We start from the raw sequence: 16,675 nt of genomic DNA, 5'->3' as shown, positions 1-16,675 counted from the left end.
TTGCTACACCGTGCATGAATTCTCGAACCCCTGGCAGAGGTAAAAGAAAAAAGCAAACACAAGATGAGATTATTCACATGTTGAGACCTTTTTGAGGAAAATTTGTTGCAGTAGATTTATAGTGTAATCAGAAACATTAAGTAAAAAAGCCAGAAACAATTATACGTGATGAGTTTTAAAAGATGCAGTCTTCCCCTTTATGGAATTGTTTCGGTAATAAGAATTACATAATTAGATGTCAGTAGCCAGGAATTAGGTGTGATACAATGAACATAGCTAAAAGAGATAGGCATAAAAGTTATTTTATGAACTATAACAACACAAAAAGTTTGTTGTTTGTATCTCTTAACATGGGTTGTCTCTCATATCTACAGACAAGGAAATATTAGATTCCTTGCTTACATCTTTCTTTGCCTTCTTTTTTTTTTTTTGCCAATTTCTACGCACCTGGACTATTCGACCGATCTGCTATCTATCACCAGTACAAATATCGGATAACTCCACCTGGTGCCTCATACCCTCCGGCTTCCACCAATACAAATTTCGGATAACTCTGCCCACCAAGGATTAGGCAGATACATGATCACTCGGCCACACCTGTGGGCTGTGGGTGCCGTCTTTTCCTTATTCTAATTTAGCCAATTATGAAAACATGATGCTGACAACTAAGCAGTATCAGAAAGCTCAGCACAGTACTCATTACAAACAAGACTTGATTTACTTTATACCTTTAACTTTTACCTATTTCTCTCAAAAGTTATGACACACTTTTGGAAAATTGAAATTTCTTTATTTTGCTGTTGTCAAGTCGGCAGGGTACGATGAAAAAAAAAAAAAAAAAAATCAAGTCGGCAGGGTACAATAATGGTATGCTTCATTGATCATATCCTTACTTTTTCCTGATGGATGTGTTTTAACTTTTAACAAATATTATTTGTTTAATAGTTTAATTAATATGTAGATTACAATTAGAATTTTCTAATTTAAAAATCCCAATCCACACAGTATATAGATTTAATTCAACTTATCTTCAATGCTGGAAGTATCGTAAAAGACAGAACCAATTATTCTAAGTATAGTCATTAATCAATTTTAGTTCATTCTGAGAAAGTAAAATATGTAAAATTAGGAAAAAGATAGAACGAAGAAGGGCACTGTCGGTTGAGTTTTTTTTTTTTTTTTTTTTTTGCCATAAACTACAAACTTTCTGTCTCTTCTCCTTCCTATTTCTTTTGCAATTGTTGAGAATCAAAAATCAATTAAATTATTCCAAAGACATGCAAAAAAAAAAAATGCAGTTTTCTTATAAATCTTAATAGTATAATAACTTAATCTCTCCTTCTAGTGTAACTTTTGATCATGCATCTGCATAAATTATGGTATTAAAAGTGAACTATACATACATAATATGACAAGCATTAACACATGAAAATGACAGGAAACTAAACAGTTGTTGCAGTATTACTTTCAATATGCAGAGAAACTTTAAAGAAGAGATCACAGTACATACCAAACTCAACAACCGCTTCGAAAATTAGGAGCAGATCAAACAAGTCATAAAAATGGAGGATGTTGAAGAAGCAGTAAATAATTCGCCAGTAAAACTAAAACAAGATTTAAAAAAATAAACAGAGGAGAGAAGCAGTGAGACAGAGTATTTGCTCAGAAAGAAAGGAAGGACAATATGATCTTATAATTCAGTCCTTTTTAACACAAATTGATGAATTAGACAGAGAGAAAAAGGCAAATAAAGTGAAATGAGAGTAGTGAGTTGCACTTTTTTCTTTCTGGAGTTATGCCAGGCGGAAGAGGAATACGTGGGTCACGGGTTGGTAGCTAAGGCGCTCTATTGGACTCCACATACTTAATGACTATCTTGTTTTTTATTGGTTTAGTACTCCTTTTTCTTCTTCCTATAACAATGTAGTAAAGAAAATTAGTGAGTCCTAATTAATTTAGATTCGTGCCGCATAGTATTTGAAAGCAAATTAATTAATTTAAATTCGTGTTGTATGGAATTTGAAAGCATTTTGTGTGAGTAGTCTTTCATTTTCAGATCTGAATCAGAACTTCTAATTAAGGGCGGAAGCATTCAGTAGCAGCCCTTTGAGAAGTAAATTCTAGTTAAGAGACTTACGGATCGTCTGTAGCAACCACTATTCGAATCCACGACTCGAATTACTGGTCATCGGACAATCATATTATTATGAAAAAACTTATCTTTTCAACACCCTGGTGTATTTATACACCAAGGATTAGAGTTTAGGAGGAGGACAGCTTAACCGGCTAATTAACAACTCTTATGAGTGGACTCGACCCAATAACTATTTCCAGCACACTTATTCAAGGCGTGTGTTCTTTGGAAAATTACATTAAGTAGATAAATAATTTTGTAAATATATATCTATACTATGTTGCATTTTCCTTACTTTATATATTTACTTTTTATATTTTGACTCTGATTAGCAAAATTTAGTTTCACTTGTGAAAGGATCTCATCCCGTGGTATTTATTGGGACACTGATGTGGGGGTAGGCAGATGTGCAAATCTTTCGGTGAATTCAATGGAATTTAATGTTTCCATTTTGGATTCATATATGTATATTTATGTGAAAATAAACTAAATATATTCTCTACAAGAATACATAATGAAGATCACAAAAATATTCTTTGTTAATGAGGAGTATCTTTAAAAATATTCTTTGTTAATTAGGAGTATCTTTTTCTTAGTCATTATATTACAGAATATTGGGAACGGAAACTGTAACCCCACCTCAACCATCCCCATGCCCATCCCCCCCCTCCAGCCCCTTCATACCAAATGCTTCTCCGCGAGCCAACTTTGCCATGAAATGGAATTGGACAAGTGGAATACGTAAAAGGGAATTGATGGAGAATTAACAATTAATGGTGGACTGGTCTTTAAGCATAAGTTGATGTTCTATTAAATTGTTTGAGTGAAGTAAAAAGTAACACTCCATTTGCTTTTAATATCAGATTTGTCCCACCCTATCTAATAATTTATGGTCTTTAAGCATAAGTAGATTTTTTTAAAAATGTCTAAATGCTGTTTTCAATTTTCAAAGGACTGAATCACCGAAACAACTTTTTATAATAAAATGAATTTTGAATCTAACTCAACTTAAAAAATTATCAGAAAATTACGCTTAATAATTTTGAAAATGGGTGGTGATCTTGAATTTTTGACCCCCCGCTTGCCTCATAGACAAACATTCAAGATCAAAAGTCAAAACTTGTTGAACTTTTAAGTTTTATCCATGGAGCAAGCAAGGTCAAACCTTATAAGCAGTGGCGGAGCTAGAAAATTTGTTAAGGGTGTTCGAATTTATGTAACATATACTTTAAGGGTGTTTAATATGTAATTTATATCTGCAATGCGTAATAATTGACATGTCTACACGGTATGATTTTTCGGTGAAGGGTGTTCGGTTGAACACCCTTGCTGGGTTGTGGCTCCGCCACTGCTTATAAGGAGATCAAGAAACCAACACTCCACCAATGTGGGACTCAACACGCCCACGATTAGGGGCGTTCAAGGGTCGGTTTTCATCTAAAAAAAAAAAATCAAGTCAATTAAGTCGGTTTTTCATCGCTTCGGTTTTTGTTGGTTTTGTCGGTTTTTTCGGTTAATTCGGTCTTTTGTCGTTTTAAAAAAATATATATATATATATATATGACAATATACTTTCAAGCACATATTATATTAACTGTATTGCATCATAACACTCTCAAATTAATTACTCCTTAACAAAAGAAGTAACTATATATGTAATCAAGTTATATATGTAGCTTCCTCAAGAAAAAGTATGCATTGTACAAAAATTTAGGCATTTTCAAAGAAATTAATAAGACTTCTTACAATTAATTTTTTTGTGCAAAAAAATCAAGAGGTTGTGATTTATCAAGATATCTTGATGATAATTAAATTAAACAATGATGAATAATTAAGTGACCTAAACACAAGTTATTTTAGACATGAAATAGATTCTTGGAGCTATCAAAATAAAGACTACAATTTCAACTAGAAAGTGAAGTCAAATAATTGGATTACCATAAAGGCTATTACGAACCAAGAGTACAAAAGATTAATATATGTACCATAAAATTGAATATTCTACATAAAAATATACATGTATATATGTGCAATTATAAATTTTAAATAGATATTTATATAGTCGGTTTGGTTCGGATTTTTTCTATTATTTTTTGTTTATAATCAAAATCAACCCAAATTTTATCGGTTTTTAAAATTAAACACCTAAACCAAACCAAACCAAACCAAAAAGTGTTAGGTTTTTTTCTTCCGTTTGGTTTGGGGTTTCGATTTTCCGTGAACACCCCTACTCACGATGAACGGAGGTGGGTCTGGTTCTGATATCATAATAAATAGTACCACCTTGAGTCTAACTTAATCGAAAAAGCTTGCTCAAAAGCTGTCCAAAATCATATAAGAAAACAAGTAGTAAAATTTTTCTAAACACTATTCAAACAAACACCATAAAGTACCTACTTTATGCTAAAAGCAAACCTGAAATATCACCTGGCGTTCACCGTGGAACAGTTTAGTATTAATGCTGCAATTATCAGCACTCAGCAGGCCAATTTTTGCCAATTTGTTTCTTTAATATTTGATCTTGTGATCAACAAACATAATCAGATAAGTAAAAAAGGTTCATCATGCAGAACATTGAAGGAATATGCACCTAGTCAACAAGGTACATGATTGAAGATATAATGAAAAGCCGAATATATAGGAAAAGGTATTGCCCAATGAATTTTTGGAATGACTTAATTTCTTAGTCGATTAGAGTGCACTGAATCTCACTAGATTTTCTGTAATCTGCTTCTCAAATTTTACCTCCTCCATCACAGCCTCTAATTCAGAGTTCATAATTTGTTGGGCTTTTAGGCATTTGCTTGATGACTAGTTTGATTATTTACTTTCCCTATAAATTATGACATTGCTTTTCAGGTGCTCTCGTTATATTCGCATCCTCAATTATGAGCCCGTAGATCATTCGATGATATATATTGTCGTACATCCTTTTCCTATGGGTGTACAGTCTACTTTGTTTTCTTTAACCTTTTCTTCTTCTTCTTTTTTTTTTTTTTTTTCTCAAATTTTTTTGGGGAGAGGGATGGAGAAGTGAACTGGGGGAAGATGAGAGGAAAGTCCTTCGTAGAGCTGGAAATATGCAGTTACAATCTATTGGATCTTTTTATTCACTGACAGGTTAATTTCGCGAATGATTACTCAATATTCACTTTATTAAACTAAAGTTATTAAACTATACTAAATCACGAAAGTCATTAAACTATTATCCATTGTTATTAGAAAGTTATTCAACTTTGCTTAAGCCTCACATAAAGTTATTACTAAAAAGAAATGAAAGAGTGAGTCATTTTATATACGGAAAAAGTCCAAAAATGTCCTTGGACTATCCAAAAAGATTTAAAAATAACCTTCATTCATCTATTGGGTTAAAAATACCCGTCTTTCACCTATTTTGGCTCATTTATGCCCTCAAAACTAACAACACGCATTTTTTTTTTTGTTATTCATTACGTGGCGGCGGTGCCTCCCTATGGTCGAAATTAAAACTCATCCCCACCAAATCTTACCTTCACCCCGACCCAAGACCCACGACCAATCTCCCATTAAGGAAAAAACATCTCCATCAAACACGATCCCTTCCAAACCTGCCTCACCCATGGAGAATTTGGCAAACAGAGTTTTTTATTACATCATAGTTCTGAAAAAGAGGTGTTACCGATCTCAGTGTACGAAAGGCGAAGGAACAAATCTGCCCCACCCATGGAGAATTTCTGAACAGCAGGTAAATTTCCTTCCCAATGCATGCATTCTATGCCTATGTAGTATGAATAAACTATGCAGGAAAAATTCCTCTGCTTGCCAAATTCACCATGGGTGGGGTAGGTTTGGAAGGGATCGTGTTTGATGGAGATGTTTTTTTCTTAATGGGAAATGGGTCACGGGTCTTGGATTGGGGTGAAGGTAAGATCCGGTGGGGATGAGTTTTAATTTCGACCAATAGGGAGACACCACGTAATAAATAAATTAAGAAAAAAGGGACAGTTAGTTTTAAGGGCATAAGTGAGCCAAATAGGTGGAAAAAGAATATTTTTAACCCAATAGATGAATTAGGGTATTTTAAAACCTTTTTGGATAGTCCGGACATTTTTTAGCCTTTTCCATTTTATATATAATAATACTTAGGTAGGGTTAAGTGTTTTGTTGTTTAAAAAAGTTAGTTGGTTACATTCTGTGATACTTTAGCAAAGTTGAATGACTTTTTCTTTACAAAAATAACTTAATGGCTTTATTGCAGTAAAGTAAACGACTTTAATGTGATAAAGTAAAAATTGTGATTATTCCTAAGATTATCTGTAATCATAAGTTGAAGAGATTCATCTCATTTTCAATAAATACATACTTTTATTTCAATGAAATAGTGTGATGCATGTAAGTTTTCGAGTAAATTGTTTCTTACAAGCCACAAGGGTGACCTCTCAAACAAATCGGCCATACCAAAGTCACCATGTGAACTTTGATAGCCATATATATAGTTAATATTGCACTAACATTTTTGGCTTGTTCAGCGAGCAAGCTGGTCTGTGCCTCGGCCTCGTGTTCGGGGCGATTTCAATTTTCAGCCATGGAAAAACTGGGCATCTCATCAGGAAACATTTGGATTATTCCGCATTGAGTAAACAGAAATCTCGTGGACTGAACAAAAGAGTACAATGATGATCATTCCATTCATATGATGATGCTCAGTTTCAGATCCATCTTTTATCGCTGTGGCCCTGTCGATGTATATGGTCACATGTTGCATAGCATATGATAGGAACGGCTGGTCAAATCCAACTTAGTGCAAGAGAATTTTTTTTTATTTTGTGTCTCGAATAATTGATATTTATTGTGTGAGTTTCTTTTTGTTTCACAAATTTATAAACTCAAAAATGTGAATTTTGAATCCATTAATTTGTGAACAAAAGAAGCCTATCCTATGTTGTGTGAGGCATAAAATAAAAAAATTCAGCGCAAGCCTAACCCATGCAACTTTGATTAGTTGTGTATGAGACATAAAAGCCCGAGTGACTTGTAAACGATACGATTTCTTTCATTAGTTGGTATAAATATTGAATGTGAATAAATTTTTACCGTACTTTTTAAGGACTTATTTAAAATATGTGTAAAATCAAACGACTATATAATATTCCATCTGAGATATAGGGAGTTGGACTATATTTTATTAGTAGGAAAGAGATTTAAGGTCATTTTCTTAATTCCCTTCAAATTATTTCGTACAATTCGATCAATTGGATTATTATTTTCTTATATAGAAATGGGAGTTTGTCATGGACAAACAAAGGCAAAATTGGAATTAAGCATTGTCTCATGCTTAACAATGTTGTGCTCTTTGCTTTACATTTCTTTTAATTTCTGTTTTAGTGTGGGACCAACTTTTCTTGCTAAATGTGACATGTACTTTCTTCCATTTTCTCCTTATTTTGGGACCTTCTCTTCTTTTAGGATTTTTAATCTTTTTAAAAAGGAATCTAATTATGAGATACAATTTTTAGGAAATAATATGCGTATACTCTTATCACTAAATTTTACATGTAATTGTATATGTCAATTACTTTTTAAATTACAAGTACCTAAAGAAGAGAATAATTTAATTAAAAATAAATTCTTTATTCAATGATAATTATTCTTCAAAATAAGGTTGATTTCAAATTTAGAATATAACAGGGGAACCAAATTAAAATAATGAAAGACTTTTGTGGATTAAAATTTAATCGCAATTATTCTAATTTACTATTTCATTCTCACATAGTCAAAGACTCAACAATGATACTTACCACATCAAGTGCAAATTCTATAATTAATTCTTTTTAAAATGTATTCTTTTAGAAATATAATAAGTTAATGATGACAAAATGAACTTTAAAGTCCATACTAGAAAGAATAAACTATTTGAAAGTATCTTACAAGAAAATTAATACTCCCTCTGATTCAAAAAGGGTGTTCAATTAGCCTTTATTTTTTGGTTAAAAAAGAGAGTTCACTTACTAAATCAAGAAAGAATTAATCTTATTTTTTAAAATTTACCCTTATTTAAGTGTTAAGTGTCCAAATCTCAATACCTATTTAATTAGGAATAATTTAGTCAGATTATCTATCTTGTTAGGAATTAGTATTTTCTCAAAGATGTGCATATGGCTAAGTGAACAGTCTTTTTGAACCGGAGCGATTAATGTGAAAAGAGAGAAAAAAAAATATTTCTTTCTATTTTACAACATATTGCATTAATTCTGATATAGAAATTATGTGCATGAAATAGATGAAAAAAATATGACTACATATTCATTTACTTTATATATAAGCATGAAACAGAAATTCATGTGTATGTATTATTAAGCAAGTAAAAGAATATTGATGATGATGATGTAAATAAATAGCAAGAATAAATATGAGGGGATTGCAATATGCATGTGCATATGTGCTGTCAAAGAGTTTGAATTATTTTTTAAAATACTTTTTTTTTATTACATAGGGGGGTAGGGGAGAGGGAAATGGGAAATGGGAGAGGAGATTACAATGTGGGGATTCCAATCCTCACCAAAAAAGAGAAAATTCAGATAGTCAACCAACTGATGTATTTGATAATGAGGAACTCAGAAAGATAGAAAAGATACGTGTTTTTTGATAATTTAATTCTAACAGTATGAGAAGGCAACATACTAATTAAATTTCCCCATTATATTATATATTTACATTAGGATGGTACGATTTATGTTAGAATATCTTCACATATGAAAAAGCACGAGCTAATAGGAGTAGTAGAAGAAGCAAGGCTTAGATTACCGCATCCTATAATATGCATTTTTCATTTATCGTCTAAGCATTTTTCAACTCTTTTTATCCTAAAGGATTTCCAGTGGCATATTGATTTGATAATCAAGACTGAATTATGGTATGAAATACTTGAAGATGGGCTGCATCAACCTTTTAAGAATCTACTTAATTTTATAGCTCTCAATCTTATGTAAAATAAAAACTAGAATAGTTGTATACGTTACTTTTGTTAAGCTACATCATATTGTTTATGTTGTTATACATTCGTGACATTCAGTTATGATGCTTAAGCATATTATTGTTACTTTAAAAGTCGCCAACTAACTGAAAATACTAGAATCAAATTGTCTAATTGAAATTTTTCTCATGTTGGGCCCCGTGCGCAGCACACGGGCATACCATACTAGTATTTCAATAAACTGGACTTTCTGTAACAATACTACACCGTGCGTTACATACTCTAGCGCGAACACTTTATTAAATAAACTTAGAAAGTTATGAACATTCTATGTATGAAATAACATTCCCTTAGTTGATGCTGGGGAAAAATGTTGGCCGTTACTCGTTGCACAGATCGATCAGCCAGAAATTTGAATAGACTTAATATCACGCCTTTTACCTTCTTCCTTCGGAACAACAACAGTCAAAACACCATGTTCCATCGAAGCCTTAATTTGATCCATCTTTGCATTCTCAGGCAGCCTAATACTTACCACTGCTGCGTTCCACACGGTGCCACGTATCGTTATGCTCCTCTAATTCTCTGCTCCTTTCGCCGCTAATATGAAGTACGCGGTCATCTTCAACTTCCACTTTCACTTCCTCTTTCTTCAGCCCTGGAATGTCCGCTTTGAAAATGTGAGCTTCTGGAGTTTCTCTCCAGTCGATGTTAGTGTTGACGAAAGAGGAAGAAGAAGAAGCGTCTCTCATTAACTCGGATTTATGGTGCATTGGTGAGAGCCCGTAGCGATTGAAGTCCTTGAATGGATCCCATACTTCTAGTGAGAAGGGATCTAAAATGCTTCCCCTTCTTCGATCACCATAATAATGTGGAATCATTGACATTCTTGAGCTTGTTTAGTGTAAGTTACAACTTGGAATATTTTATGTATTGATCACTTTTAATTGAAGATTATGGAATATTCATTGGTATTTATAGAAGAGGAATAACGAGGATGGTAGCTTCTAGAGGTTGTTAATGAGAAATTTAAGACGAATCACAACCTTGCAAAAAGTTTGGTCCGCCTTCGGCATTATTCTGGCCAGAACAAATTCTCACCACTTCTCCTCTAATGGTGCGCGATATATAGTAGACTAGACGGCGTATGCCCGTGCTGTGTACGGCCCAATACTTTGAATTATATAGTGTATTTAAGTGTATGTAGTTGTGTACAATTGTAAAGATTTATGTATTGGATAGTGATAGTACATATATATTTTATACTGCTAATAAACATACCTAAATTTGCACTGTCGATGCATATATATAGATGAACATTAATACATATACACAAATGTTATTTGTTTATTAAGTGAAATTATGTGACCATGATAAAATAGTGAAAAGTAAAAGGAGTGTCAAAGTGACACGTGACCAAAAACATAATTAATACCTGCCGCTTGAAATGACATCATGTGTTCTGATGCAATCTTTTTGAGTAGGGGCAAAATAGGGAACATACGAATATATTTAATACTAAGCTACAGTAAGATTCTACTTTTAACTAATAGAATTATTCAATGGCAAGTGCTTTGATCAAATTGCCCTTGGTTGCCCTTGGTCGACGATCCACTTCTTCAACTCATGCTTTTATATAGTTTAGTTTTAAAAAAAAGAAATTTGTCTATTACAAATTAAAAACTAAAAAAATGGAAGAAATTGCACGAATTGTCCTTCAAATGGGCTGGTATTTAATTTTTGCCTTTTGCAATTAATTTTAGGAATAATTTCAATAATATACATTCCAAAGATAAAATATTATATCCACGTAGTTATATTTTTAATTTATCGTATAGCCAATTTTTTTACAATAGTGTTTATACACACGATATACAACATTATACACGTACCGTAAATAATGTGTCGATCTTATATAAAAGTGTATAATTATGTATAAAAGGGCTATTTTGGGTAATATAAAAAATATGAGTCATTTCAGGTAAATATTTTTTCCAAATAGACATAGGCTGTTATTTTTCCTAATTTTATGCCTAGTGGCCATAAATTTTTAATGGTACGGAACATAACTTGTGAGATATTATGATGTAGAAATATAAATTTATACCCCGGAATTTGTTTTTTAATTTATTTTTTAGGGACAAAAATTAAATAGCAACACAAAATAAGGGCATAAGTGACAATGAGCCTAAAAAATGTGGAGCAAGTTTTGGTAGGACCTACAGCACACATGTGGATCCCCACCTTTTTTTTTTTTTTTTTTTTTTTTTACATGAGTTGGAGGTGGACAACGAAACCACCTCCCTCAATTTTTGTTTGGGGAAGGAAGGAGTTTTGTATTAAGCCAACATCAGAAGATGTAACACATGTTATCCATAAATTTCTAAAAATAAAATATGGAATATCCAATAAAACCGTTAGAACAACAACGCAATAAGAGAAAGTGAATACTTTGATCTACCAACAAAGGGGGCCACTTTTTTTGGAAATATTCAAAAATCACGCAAATACGGTGTGTGATATAGAAATCCAACTGAATGAATGCACTATTATTGATTTAATGGGGATACTTTGAGAATTACATGGATATTGCTTGATTTTATAATATGGGGTCCACGTTTTTTTTTTTTTACATGAGTTGGAGGTAAAAAATAGTACCACCTTTTTCTTAGACGGTCTAAAAAAGAATGATATATTTTTATGTTTAGAAATCATTTAACTTGATTTAAATGAAATGATTTAAATTTACACAAATATCTATGACTTGTTTTAGACCACAAGTTTCAAAGATCTTTCCTTTCTTTTTTAAACTTCGTGCCTAGTCAAATTATGTCACATAAATTAGGACAGAGAGAGTACTTTTTAGTAATATAATTACGGAATTTTTATTACAGAAAGTATTATAATTCAATTAATTGAAAATATCAACAAATTATTTTACTTAGTCCGCTTCTCCATATATGACTTTCCTTGTTTGGTTCTCTAATTGAAATATTTGAAATACACTTTCTCCTACCGAGTTTCATGCCATCATCTCTTTCTAATCAACAACACTGAAAAACGCTTTCATGTGTCAGCATCTCATTGTAGTCTTAAATTTTTAAATATAGACCAACTTCATCATTTTAAGAAAATATGTGTATACGTTTCTTGACCGTTTATACGTCTTTTCGATGTTATTCCTCATTATTTGTGTGAGACGTATGTGTCTAAACTTATACCCAAAGGTATAAGTTTTAAATCTTTTGGTTTTATGACTTCTTTACTTAGCTTTTTGTGTTCAATTTAAATCGTTATTTCTTTTTCCTGAATTTCTCTTCTTTAAATTTTCTCTAAGCGTACCTTTACCATTTTCTGAACTTATTATTATTATTATTTAAATATCCTATTTTTTTTTCTTCTTCACTTGGATCCCACCTTTTTTTTTTTTTTTTTTTGCAATTATCTCCTAATTCTTCACGTGAATTCCACCTTAATTTTTTAAATCTTTATTTTTATGGAAGACTGGGCCCCACCTTATTTTTTTTTAATTTATAGTATTATAGAAAAGTGGGCCTAAATTTATTTTTTTTTTAAAAATCTACTATTATAAAAGAGTGGGTCCCATCTTTTTTTTTTTTTTTTTTAATTTACTATTATAGAAGACCGTTTATAGTTCGGCTTCTTGATGTTATTCCTCATTATTGGTGTTAGACGTATGGTATAAGTTTTAAATCTTTTGGTTTTATGACTTCTTTAGCAGTTTTTGTATTCAATTTAAATCGTTATTTCTTTTTTCCCAAACTTCTCTTCTTTACATTTTCTCTAAGCGTAGCTTTACCATTTTCTGAACTTATTATCATTATTTAAATATCATTTTTTTTCTGTTGCAATTGTCTACTACTTCTTCACGTGGACCCCACTTTAATTTTTTCCTAGCAATTATCTCTTACTTCTTCACGTGGACCCCATCTTAATTTTTTTTTCAATTGTCTCCTAATTCTCCACGCGGACCCCGCCTTAATTTTTTTTAATCTCTACTATTATAGAAGAGTGGGCCCCACCTTAAGTTTGTTTTTTTTTTCATTCCGACTACTCCCTCCGGATTAAAAAAAGAGTCCACTTAGCCATTTACACACTCTTTAAGAAAATACTAACTCCTAAATAAAAATAGGTAATTTGACTAAACTACCCCTAATTAAATAGGCATTGAGATTTGATCATATAACACTTAATAGGGTCAAATATGGAAAAGCAAAGTTAATTTTTTCTTAATTTGCTAAGTAGACTATTTTTTTGATTGAAGAAAAAAAATTTAAGTGGACTCTCTTTTTTATTCGGAGGGAGTATTATAGAAGATTAAACCCCACCTTATTTTTTTTTAACTTTTTTTTAAGAGTGACTGACGACGTGCTTCTATATAGTAGAAATTCGGTTTTTTTTTTTGGGAAGTTTTGTTTATATTACAGCTCTTCCGAATTTATTGCCAATTTTTTTTGAATTTTTTTTTAAATTATGCATTTTTTTCATTTTTTTATTATGCATGCACTATTAAGAATTTCAAGTTCCACGTTGATTTGATTTTTTTTCAATAATTGATGTAGCAACGCCAATAACATCACCTATAATAGAAGTCGTAAGTGGAAATTAGTACAACTAAAGCATTTGCATATTAAAAGGTGCATATACGTTTGTCTTTTAGTTCCCAAAGGCAGATCTTTTATTCCTAATTGATATGTTTGTCTTTTGGTCTCCAAATTGGTACATGTCTGTTTATCTTTTGGTCCATATTCCTGCTAAGGACCATCATAAGTTTGATCCTAATTGATATTTAGATTATGCATTGGCAAGATGCACAAACTTCACTCAAACCTAAAATTTATTGATTAGCCACTTTGTCTTTTTAATGCATGCATATAACTTATCTGTCTTTAATTTATTTTCTTTTAAATCTGAGTGTCAACTTTTGATAACTCGTTGCTACTAATATATTGCAATAGTAGGGTAATTTTGTTCCAATTGCCATAATTTTGGCACAAGTATCACCACACACACAGCGCGAGCACACACTACATTCGTTACAATCTTTGAATATTATCTATTGGCCTAGAGTTTTATGTTATTTCAAGCTCAATCCATAGAAATATGATAACCGCCACTCCATGGTCTGATCTCCTTTAATTAATATTATATATATATATATGTAGCTTGGACGATACCCAAATGTACATTTCGCAAGGCTATTTGGGAATAACTAGAAAATTGAACACTGGGAATTTCGTGCAATTTTGCTTTCTTTACCTCTTCTTTCTGTTCATTCGGAAGTCCGGAACATGCTCTGTCCTCATGATATTATTGACAAAGTGTAGCGTAAGGTATAATTTCACATCCACATGGATAAATTAAGTTCAGACATTATAAGCAGTCTTGAGTTTCGACTAATTTAAGTAGTGTATATGAGTTTACATTCATGTAATATGCTTAATGTAATCGTGATGCATTCAAGCGAGCAAATAAACGTTAAAAGGTTAACATGTTTTTAGATTCCGATGAAATTAAAAAACAAGAACTGATTGAAAAACTTAAGCTAGGAGTCGAGAGGAATAAGAAGAAAGAACATATGGCAGAGTTGAACAGAATCAAAGGATAATACAACACTACTATTACATTTTTAACATGGAATTATAAAGGAAGTACATCAACTACCCCATTAGGCGAGAAACAGAGTCGATTCAAGACTTTAAGACAGAGAATCTTCAAATCCTCAACAAACACGACTTTATTCGATAATGTAACTTGTCCATCTCATAGACATAGAGTACTTAGCCATATCATCTAACCAGTGATTTGAATAGACTTAACATCAGGCTTCTTAATTTCTTCCTTAGGAACAGTAACAGTAAGCACTCCATTCTCCATATTAGCCTTAACTTGCTCCATTTTAGCATTCTCTGGAAGTCTAAATCTTCTCATAAATTTACCACTACTGCGTTCCACACGGTGCCAAGTATCATTCTTATCTTCTTTCTCCACATTCCTCTCTCCACTAATCTGAAGAACTCTATCATCTTCAATCTCCACTTTCACTTCTTCCTTCTTAAGCCCTGGAAGATCAGCCTTGAACACATGAGCTTCTGGAGTTTCCTTCCAGTCGACACGTGTGTTAGCAAATGCAGAGGTCTCTCGTGAATTGGAACCTGGGAACCCTAATTCCCTGAAAGGATCAAACACGTCCATTGAGAATGGATCGAACATGCTGCTGCTTCGTCGATCGCCGAAGATCCTTGGAATTAGCGACATTTTCAGTGAGCTTTTTGAGAATATTCTGTGTTTGCTTGGGTTTCTGTTTGCTTTCAATTCTGATGGTTCAAGGAGGAGGGGCAGATGGGTATTTATGGCTTCTTAGAGGGTGTCAAGTACTATCTCGAAATTTCGTTCCCGATATTTCTTGACGAACCGAGATATCAAATGTCGAGATGCTTCTGGAGAGATCTCCTTGGCCCATTAGCAAATTATACGAGTGAACTTGTAAGGACTTGGGCGACATTATACTGTTATAGAGGATTGGATTGATTTAGCGGCCCAACTCTATCACTGGTCTCAAATTAGATTGGGCAATTTGCCCGATTGTCCTTCGCTTGTGGTGGTATTTAATTTTTGTCCCTCAAATTATTGGTTTTAATTTTTTCTCTTAGCCTAAAATATTTTGAGATTTTGGGTTCGAATCCCAATTTAGTCATAAAAATAAAATAAAATTTCACAAGAAAAGGCTTTACAAAAAGTGTATGAAGCAGACTTTGCCTTAAGGCATAATTAAAAGTCTGGCGGATACAGCAAATTTTGCCCTATCCATGGTTTACGTAATTAATAACTTATTTATAAATATATTAAAATATTTTCTCTCTCTTCCTATTTTACTTTTCATACATAGTAAAATATCTTTGCTCCTTTACCCAGTTATTTCTCCCACATATTTTTTTTTCCTACGCCTAAATAGGCTCTGTTATTTAATTGGTAATTTTAAATTTATGAAAGAGGGTATACACATCCCTTTGGTTTTTCTTTATCCACATAGCAGGGTTGAAAATCCCTCTTTCAATATTTTTGGATTGAGAGCGTACGCTCTACCTTCCAAGTTCTTTTTGAATTAATCTTATTAAATTTGTGCATTGGACCTATTGAAAAACATGGGATCTGATAATGTTGTTTGAGTTTTTGTAGGATTGGATGTTCACGGCACTCTGTTGTGTTCCAAATAATGACCTGAAGATGTTCTGGCATTTGATGTAGTCCTAATCAAGTGTAACAAATCATCAACATAGGGGAAATTGAATATAGGAAGATCCTTGAACCTGAGGGGATCAAGTTCAGGTACTAAGTCTTCAGCAATAGAGGCTGTTGAACATAGGAAGAATAATATTCAGCCAAAATTGATTAGTCCTTTGCAGATCAATTAGGACAAGCAAAAATTGAATATTTAGAAGAAAAAAAAATTAAAGACAAAGAAGGGGGTTTGCAGACGAGTTATATTGTCTTTGTGCTGTATTATATTGAATTTTTGATCTACAAAAGAGTCCTGCAATATGTTTCTAAGGTTAAACTGAAACTTT

General features: G+C 32.4%; 1 protein-coding gene and 1 pseudogene across 1 annotated transcript; both read right to left on the bottom strand.

Annotated features, from left to right (window-relative positions):
- Positions 1-9,486: 9,486 nt before the first annotated feature.
- On the bottom strand, positions 9,487-9,973 carry LOC132054695 (17.6 kDa class I heat shock protein-like; annotated as a pseudogene).
- Positions 9,974-14,669: 4,696 nt separating this feature from the next.
- Positions 14,670-15,499, bottom strand: LOC132052881 (17.7 kDa class I heat shock protein). Its single transcript, XM_059444587.1, has one exon. The coding sequence runs from the start codon at positions 15,363-15,365 to the stop codon at positions 14,901-14,903; it is 465 nt and encodes a 154-aa protein (XP_059300570.1). The 5' UTR covers positions 15,366-15,499; the 3' UTR covers positions 14,670-14,900.
- Between the last annotated feature and the right edge of the window lie 1,176 nt (positions 15,500-16,675).

Source organism: Lycium ferocissimum, chromosome 4 (assembly GCF_029784015.1).
Source record: "Lycium ferocissimum isolate CSIRO_LF1 chromosome 4, AGI_CSIRO_Lferr_CH_V1, whole genome shotgun sequence".
Taxonomy (NCBI): Eukaryota; Viridiplantae; Streptophyta; class Magnoliopsida; order Solanales; family Solanaceae; genus Lycium; species Lycium ferocissimum.
This window is presented reverse-complemented; position numbering and strand designations above follow the sequence as displayed.

What these genes read in the sequence shown, in the direction of transcription:
- LOC132052881 (XM_059444587.1), bottom strand. Translation starts at nt 15,365, where the DNA reads ATGTCGCTAATTCCAAGGATCTTCGGCGATCGACGAAGCAGCAGCATG.